This window comes from Oratosquilla oratoria, chromosome 6 (assembly GCF_046742065.1).
Source record: "Oratosquilla oratoria isolate Oo_2021 chromosome 6, ASM4674206v1, whole genome shotgun sequence".
Taxonomy (NCBI): Eukaryota; Metazoa; Arthropoda; class Malacostraca; order Stomatopoda; family Squillidae; genus Oratosquilla; species Oratosquilla oratoria.
The window spans coordinates 53,728,500-53,738,499 of NC_134782.1; the positions used below are offsets into that span (position 1 = coordinate 53,728,500).

The window sequence follows — 10,000 nt, forward strand, 5'->3', positions numbered from 1 at the left end:
ACAGAACTCCGCGGTATTCCAACACGTCGCCAACAATAATCACTGCATGAATTGGGACGAGGCAAAAATAATGTTCAAATCAAAATGTAGTTATAAAAGGAAAATCATTGAATCTTCCTTAATTAAACAATTCCTAATTTTAACATTTCAAAAGGACAATGGTCACCTGATCATATAACCACCTTGGTAGTTAACTAATTACTTCCATCTATTGTAAAAGCGGATGACTTGCCACAAAGCCCACGCAGCAATATAGACGCCACGTGATATGTCATGTCCATGTTTCCTTACTCCACCTCTCTCCTCTGTATATAAGATATGTGTTTTCTCTTTTCTTTGTATTCCGCATGAAGAGGATCACAGCAAGTGGTCGAAATATACAGAAATCGTTATTTCCTTTCTTTTCTTATATCCAATCAACAGTGGGTTTTTAGTGTATTTATTAATGCGTTACGACATTACTGGACAGTGATATACTTGAAAAAATATGTACATACATGTAAAAATATGCATTCATATATACATATGCATACGCGGAAAAACCACTAAGGAAAAAGATAAACTGATGACCAAGCGCTTTCGTCTATTCAGACATCCTCAGACATCCTGAATAGACGAAAGCGCTTGGTCATCAGTTTATCTTTTTCCTTGGTGGTTTTTCCGCATAATTAGAATCACGAGTTTGTGTGATTTCTCATGCACAAATGCATACAGATATACACATGCATACACGTATACATGTACATGCTTATATTCATATACAAATATATATACGAATACAAACTTATATAGTTATACATTTATATCATCCTCCCTTCCGTACGTCTTTCACTTTCAATTTTCACCACTGTTTTTGTTCCCACTTTTAAAGTTTTTTCCTTCAGTTTCAATCGTCACTCTAGGATCATTAAAACATATATATTTTCTTTCTTTTCTTCAGTACCTTACTCTACATTTGTTTTTTTAGGGTATAGCAAGGAACTCCCATCGGTAACATGGGTTTTATGTCCTAGTTAAATTTTGCAGTGACGTAAATATTTCATTAGTCAAATGATCTTTAAATTTATATATAAGATCCTCCCCCAAAGGGCGTGATCTTACATTCATGAACCAATTTAATTTTCTCCTTCACACTTTCTCCAATCAGATTCGTTGTTACAAGTCTATGTACAATATTCTTTACTCAAACAAGCTCTGCATAACCCACTTAAGTTACAAGTAGTCAGGAAAACACACGTTATACAGGCCCCCGGGTCATTTTTATGACTCAAGGCGGAAAGCGGACTTATATAACTGCTCGCCTACGAATTATTGTTTACACAAACACCCAACTCAAACCTCACCATCTACCCCACTTTCTACTCACTTGTTCATCAGCCTCTTACAAGACTCGTTAGGTTCCACTTGGTCGTCCCGACCAATCATTTTCAAGTACCCACTTACAGGACCATTTTACAGGGGATTGGCTTTTTACAATATTCTGGATATACACGTTTGATAAAAAATATATATACCAGGAGCTAACTATTAAAAATATTTTTTGCGTAACTGGCTAAACAAGGTTAAAAGATATCCTTCAATAGATAATGTCATCAACTTAATGGTAACCCAAAAATATGCAACCATTCAAATTTGTATAAATGTGACACTAAATACCTTCCGATCCTAAAAACATCCTATACAAATTATGGAAACAAAACATTTTAATAAATATATGAATTGTTTCAGTAAATTTACTTGCAAAACTCATTACTACCAAGGACTGAAGATACCATAATTTTCAATAAAAAAATCAGAAAAAAAAGTGTCTGATAGCATTTAATGTCTTCCTCCTTCCGAGGAGAAGTGCATAATCAAGAAAATTATTTTATTAGAAAAGTTGGTTGTGTTAGATCTCAATGGAGGATTTTATTTTTAAGGTGGTGAGTTGTTTATCTGTGAGGAATGTTAAATAGGTACTGCGCACAGTAGGGTGTTAGTAACAGTGGAGATTATCCATGCATACGTTCACATTCCTTTTACACTTGTCAGAAACTTAGGACTGATAGATACCTTGCTTATGTTTGGAAAAAATTGAAAAAGTAACTTGGTTTTACCAATATCCTTTTTCATTAAATTTTAGCAAAACAATTGACACATACTAGTAAAGCTTCATAAAAAATTTCAATACTTCATGGAACACAAAATAAATTCATTATCTTACAATACTTAATGGCGTGGTTTTACATTGGCAAGGCTCTAGGTCTTCATGACTGACCAAGGCTCCAGGTAGCACAGGTATCCAACCCCAGGGATGCACCATGCACAATATTATAAACAATCCAGTCCTCATCCGTAAAAATTACTTGTATTAATATACAATTCCCACATGATGCTATATACATACTCCTGATACTCATCACAACTCACAGTTTCCCCAATAGAACGTATACACTATGATTCTTATCCCTCATAAAGAGATGTTGTTTTACAATCCTCATTGTCACAATTATCATCATCATCAAGTTCTATCCTAGTCCTTTTTAAATCATCTATATGTCTTAAGATCTTGTACATATTTCCACCTGCAAAATAAATTATTCTATATGGAAATGAGTATCTTGGTAAAAATATATTACTAATTGTTTGTATCTTGGCCATGACCAAATCTCCTATTTGTAATTCTATTTTATTTGCTATTTTATGTTTTTGCTTGTCTTGTGTATTATTTTCCATGTGTTCCCTAACTCTTTGGTTTATAGGTTGAAATGTATGTATCCTCTTTGAGATGTTATCATCCAAATTATACATTGGTTTTTGGTTCTGCAACCAAGATTTCATATGGGAGAATTTTGTCTTCCCTAAAGATGATGAAATGAGATTTTTCTCCTGTAGATATATTAATTTGGTTATTAAGTGCACATTTAACACATGGAATCCAACTATCAAACCTCTAAGACAATTGAGAATTTTCCTGTTTAACCTCTCTACAACTTCATTGCTCTGAGGAAGATTCACCTGGATATTGATTTTGTTTATCTTAAATAACCTACATGATTCTTCCAATATTTTGTTATTTAATTCAGTACCATTGTCTGAAACTAATATTTCATAGGATATGAAATTTCAGATTATCTGATCATAGATTACTGAAGCAATTAGTTCAGCTCTCTCATTTGGTTTGAATTTTAAAATACAAAATCTTGAAAGATAAACAATGACAACAAATATATATTTGTATCCATTTGGTATCCAGGTGTTTTTTAAAAACAATAATAATGTTAAGAGCTTGTTCATTAAAAATTCACCAAGAGAAAAGGTAGGTTGTTATACAGTATACCATGTACGAATTTAAATCTTATTTACATAGGCCAAACAGGTAAAAGTTTGAATAAAAGAATGAGTCAACACAAATACAGCATTAGACGGGGCAAAGGTCAAGTAAATTGTTTGTTCACCAAAAGGACTATAGACATAATATTGACTGAAAAAATCAAAATAATTTACATCTTGTAACAATACTATAGAAAGAAATATTGTTGAATCCTGTCATATTAGAAATTGTTTTGAAAATAATATGAATTTGAGTTTGGCTTCATACAAAATGGATAATTCTATTATTAGCAATGTTGTTTGTGATTATTTGTAATCTAGATTGTACTGAGCGTGTTCACCTTGGACCTTTCCGAATCTCTTCTTTCTTCTTATGTATATAATACCACTTTTTGTATCACTACTTTGTAGGAAAAAACAAAGGCATAAAATCCAGTCCAAACCATTCTATCCACCACATACTCCATTCCAACTCACCCCCTTTTCGCCCTCTTATCTTGGCTCATCCTGGATGATACGTCATCCCTGCATCTCGCCCACTGTCCTGGGTCAGAAGCAATGTAACAAGACACAGTACATTCACAGCAAGGCCGCTTCATTTAATCTGCGACCTCCCACCCCTCCGTCCCCTCACACAGAAAAGGATATGACAGGAGAAATCCTTTCGGGCTGCGTCAAAATATCATTCACATATACTCCCTTATCCCCATCCCCCACCCAGTCCATTCCGTGCATCACAGTATCATCCATACACAATCATTATCCAGTCACTCTTATCTTCTGTCTTCTCCCATCCTTCCTCAATAGACATTCTCTTCTTTCCCAGTGCCCCTTTTACCCAATCCATCCATCTCATCCTTGGTCGCCCCCTCATGTTCACTCCTTCCAGCTCTGCTTTCCATACCTCTTTTACTAATCTTTCTTCCCTTATTCTTTCCATGTGTCCAAACCATCCCAATACTCTTTCATCATCCCTATCTCCCAACTTCCATTCCACCACCGATCTCCTCCTCACCTTCTCGTTTCTCATTCTATCCAGCTTATTAACCACTACCATACTTCTCAGGCATTTCATCTCAAATATATTCAAGCTTCTTCTCTCTTCCTCTCTTATGCTTCGTTTTTCTACCCCATACAGTGCTGTCGGTACTATCACTACATCATACAATCTCCTCTTGGCATCCATTCCCAAATGTCTATTTCTCATTACACTTTTTAATCCCCCAAGGCATTCACTCGCTTCTCTCAATCTACATTCTACCTCCACCTCCTCTCTTCCCTTTGCTGTCACATTCGCACCCAAGTATCTAAAGCTATCCACTTCCTCCAGTTTCTCTCCCTTAATACATCCAACTTGCTGCCATATTCTTCTCTTGTACATCTCATCACCCTTTCTATCTTCAACTTCCTTTTTTCGCACACTTTCCCAAACTCTGTCACTAATTTCCTTAAGATAGTCTGTACATAAATTTATTCGTAGGCACTTACCATACTCCGAGCAATCTTCCCCTTCCCAGCATGGATCACAGATGCACCGCACCGCATTGTAGTGACCATGAAGACACCTGAAGAAGAAAGGATTTAATTGTATATATTATATTTTCTAAGATATTTGCACATAACTTTGTTTGAATACCATCCTAAATTAATATGCATGTCGGGAATATGTATATACGTAATTGTGTCCCCCACACACACTCTCTCTCTCTCTTTCTCTCTCTCTCTCTCGTGCCGCAGTTGGTAGAGTTCCCGGCTGCCACTACGGAAATCCGGGTTCGAATCCCGCTCAGGGCCGAAATAATTTTAGTATCGTTGCGCTGCGGGTTGTTACTCCAACTTTCGTGGGCAGGGAGTTTGGTGTGAGTGTGCGTGTAAGGTCACAGCATTACCCATAGATTGATCATATACGAGCACTGAGCTTTCTTTCGGGTGGGAAATAGCTGTCGATCACGAGTCCAACACGTGGTCCAAAAACCATAGTGAATTAAGCGCACACACACATACACACACACACACACACACACACACACACACACACACACACACACACACACACACACACACACACACACACACACACACACACACACACACACACACACACACACACACACACACACACACACACACACACACACACACACACACACACACACACACACACACACACACACACACATACACACACACTCAGCCCAGGGTTGAAATAATTTCAGGATCGCTGCGCAGCGAGTCTTTACTCTAATTCTCTTGGGCGGGGAGTTGTGTGTGTGTGTGTGTGTGTGTGTGTGTGTGTGTGTGTGTGTGTGTGTGTGTGTGTGTGTGTGTGTGTGTGTGTGTGTGTGTGTGTGTGTGTGTGTGTGTGTGTGTGCGTGTCAGTGAAGAACAAAATATAATTTTAGGAAGAGATACCGGACAGAATGTCAATGAAGGCCAAAATATCAAGATAGGATGTAATGACAGTGGAAGACAAAAGATCACGATGGGATGTAATTATAGTGGAGGAAAAAATATCACGGTAGGATATAATGTCACTGGAGGACAAAATATAATTTTAGAAAGGGATGCCGGACATAATGTCACTGAACGACGGGAGGCCGGCGTGAATCACGGTGACGTAGGGGGACAAAATGTACAAAATAGATCGGATGACCGTAATCGACCAGATGTCCGTGATGGGGGAAATGTTAATTTTGATAGGAGAAATGTTAATGAGGCATTGAATGTCAATGAAGGACCAAATAATAATAATATAGAGCAAGGCATAAATAAAAAACAAAATGATAATATAAGACATGATATTGAAACTCAAAATGTGTCAAAAAGAAATAATCAGGAGTTTCTTAAAACTATGTACTTTAATGCTCGTAGTATTAGGAACAAATTTCAAGAAATACAGGCGTATGTCAAAAGCGAAAATCTCGATATGATAGGAATAACTGAGACATGGTTAAATGGTACAGAGTTCGAAGCTGAATTTAATATTGCGGGATTTAAACACTTTCATCAGGATAGAAACCACAAGAAAGGTGGGGGTGTTCTATTGTACGTTAAAAACAATGTTCATGCTTGTGTTTTAGAGAAAGTGAAACAGGATGCATATGACAGTTTGTGGGTTGAGTTAACCCAAACAAATGGACAAAAAATGAATATAGGTGTAATATATAGGCCAAAGACATTATCATTAGCAGACGACAAACTGTTATTTCAAGAACTGTCTAGTTTCTGCAACCGGGATTTATTGATAATGGGTGATTTCAATTTTACTGACATTGATTGGATGACCCTTGAACATGGCCATATAGGTAGTCGCTTGATTGATTTTCTTGGTGACAATTACTTAATTCAGCATGTAAAAGAGCCCACAAGATATGGAAACTTACTCGATTTATTGATCACTAGCCGCGAAAGCATGGCAACTGATGTAGAAGTCGGTGAATCTGTTGCAAATAGCGATCACAACTTAGTCAGATTCAAACTCCTAAACAATTTTAGAATAGATACTTGTGCTTCTAAAATACCCGATTTCAGTAAAGCTCAGTTCATAGAACTACGTCAGGAGCTTCAGCTTACAGATTGGGAGGAGAAATTAAACGAAAGGCCTGTAGATCAGATGTGGGAAATATTTCAAAATACGCTCACTAAGATGATTCAAACTTACATTCCTTTTAAGGACAGACGTCCCCCAAATCAGGCTCGCCCAAAGTGGCTCGACAAAGAAACTGAAAAAAGTATTGCTAAAAAGAGACAGGCTTATAAGAAATATAACTGCTCGGGTGCATCTAATGACTATGAAAGTTATGTATCAATACAGAGAGATTTAAAAAAGACAATAAGAAAAAGAAAACGACAATACGAAATGAACATCGCTGAGAAATCCAAAGAGAATCCCAAAGAATTCTATAGTTACATTAGAGATAAAAAGGTTGTTAGGAATCACATTGGTCCACTATTATCTGCTGACGGTCAACTTGAATATTCAAATGAAGGAATGTGTAATCTCTTAAACAATTATTTTAGCTCGGTATTCGTAAACGAAACACCTCAAAGTGAATTCCAAACTGAAACCTGTGAAAAGTCTGGGGTAAACTTACTCACTACGGTAAATATAACAAAAGAAACAATTAAAAGGTGTATAGACAAACTCAAAGTTAATAAAACACCAGGGCCTGACGGTTGGCATCCAAGAATCTTAAAGGAAATGAAAAATGAGATTGTTGTTCCATTAGAAATTATTTTCAAGAAATCCATCATATCCGGAGATGTCCCAAGAGAATGGAAGCTAGCTAACGTTACTCCCATATTCAAAAAAGGTGACAAAAAGAAACCAAATAACTATAGGCCTATTAGTTTGACTTCGATCGTAGGAAAAATAATGGAAACTATCATCAGAGATGCTATCGAATATCATTTAGAAAGTAACCGTTTGATAAATGATAGCCAACATGGTTTCAGACGGAAACGTTCTTGCGTGACTAACTTACTCGAATTCTACAACACAGTTGTCTCGAATTATGACAAAAGAAACAATATAGATTTAATATATCTAGACTTTGCAAAAGCTTTTGATACCGTCCCACACGAAAGACTACTTACTAAATTAGCTTTGCATGGAATAAGTGGTAGCCTATTAGGTTGGACTAGTAATTGGTTGAAAGGTCGAAAACAGAGAGTTGTTTTAAATGGAAAAACTTCTGGATGGAAAAGTGTTGCAAGTGGAGTTCCTCAGGGTTCCGTTCTTGGGCCACTTCTATTCATAGTATATATAAATGATATAGACCATGGACTAAAATCTACTGTTTCCAAATTTGCTGATGATACAAAACTGTGCGGAGAGGCAAATGATCACTCAAACCAATTAGATATTCAAGAAGATTTAGATAAATTACAGCAATGGTCTGAAAAGTGGCTAATGAAATTTAACACAAGTAAATGCAAGGTAATGCACATAGGTAAAAATAACAGCAAGTACGATTACAAGTTATTTGGAAATTCGTTAACAAAAGTGGATAGTGAAAAAGATCTCGGCGTAATTATCAGTAACGACCTCAAATCATCCAAGCAGTGTATTTCAGCCTCTGAGAAAGCAAATAAGATTCTGGGATTGATTGCGCGATCTTTTGATTTCAAAAGTCCATCACTCATTAACAAGCTATATAAATCGTTAGTTCGTCCACATTTGGAATATGCTGTTTCCGTATGGTCACCGAATCTCATTAAAGACATTGACAGACTGGAAAAAGTACAACGGCGAGCCACAAAACTGATTCCAAATATCAAAAATAAATCATACGAAAATCGACTTAAGCACATGAATCTGTTTTCCCTAAAAAAGCGTAGACTCAGAGGTGACTTGATACAGGTCTTTAAGATTTTAAAGGGAATTGACAACATCAAAAGTGACCAAATTTTCACATTGAATGAGAATCAGACAAGAAACAATGGTCTCAAACTGTCCGGAAATAGATTCAATTTGGAAGTAGGTAGAAACAACTTTGCCAACCGTGTAGTTAATGAATGGAATAAACTTCCTGCACAGGTAGTGCAATGTAGTTCAGTTCGAAGCTTTAAGAATCATTTAGATAAATACCTAAGTAAGATGCTGTAATTATTATAATTTATGTTATATTATTTGTTTTTGTTTTGTTATAATTTGTCTGTCTGATTTTCATTTATTATTAGTTATACTGTATGTCAATTTATTATCATTTACTATTTACCTGTTTGTTTGTTATTCAACTATACCAATGCATTTATTTATGTATTTTAATTGTTATTTACATTGTTATAGTTGTAATTTATTATTAATATGATTTTTTTTTTATTTTTTTATTTTTTTTTTTTATTTTTTTTTTTTTTTGCATCCGACCTAGATATGGATCAAAAGGTCTCCTGTCGGCATGCTTTGCCTTTGTAATCCTTTGTAATCCTTTGTGTGTGTGTGTGTGTGTGTGTGTGTGTGTGTGTGTGTGTGTGTGTGTGTGTGTGTGTGTGTGTGTGTGTGTGTGTGTGTGTGTGTGTGTGTGTGTGTGTGTGTGTGTGTGTGTGTGTGTGTGTGTTCGTGTAAGCATTACCCATAGATCGGTCATATACTGTATGGGCTATGAGCTTTCTTCCGGGAAGGTAATAGCTGTTGATCCCGTGTCGAGCACATGATCCAAAGACCAAGGTGAATCACACACATACACACATACGCACACGCGCGTGCCCACACAAACACACACACACACACACACGCAAATACACACGCACGCGCACACACACACACACACACACACACACGGATATCTATATATATCTGCTTCGCATATACTTACAAATATATAATTACATAGATGCATATATTGATACATAACTGAAACACATATATACATTACTTAAAAGCATATAATCCTTACCTTAACATAGGTCAAATGACTGATAGCTACGATTCAGTTCATTCCCTGCGGAGTAAGATCAACTCAACAACCAAATAATTTTTGGAAATATAACTTTGATGGGAATAGATACAAAGTCGCCTGAACCAACAATAGTAAATACAAGAACAACAACAAATTCGTAAGAAATTTGAAAAAGAACACTTCAGGAAAGTGATGCGTTGCAAACACAATGGACACTTTGCTTGAGAGATGAAATATTCACAAAGTTTTCCAAAATGGCTGCCCAGAACAAGTCATAACCATTGGTA

The 10,000-nt window shown here is 36.2% G+C and overlaps 1 protein-coding gene across 2 annotated transcripts in view; it reads right to left on the reverse strand.

Annotated features, from left to right (window-relative positions):
- The window catches only part of LOC143026490 (uncharacterized), a 569,371-nt gene that overhangs the window by 44,994 nt on the left and 514,377 nt on the right, over positions 1-10,000 (reverse strand). For both annotated transcript variants that reach the window (XM_076186968.1, XM_076186967.1), the window contains one exon: positions 4,801-4,877. In XM_076186968.1, coding sequence (XP_076043083.1) covers positions 4,801-4,877 — 77 coding nt within the window. The remainder of the gene's footprint in view (positions 1-4,800; positions 4,878-10,000) is intronic.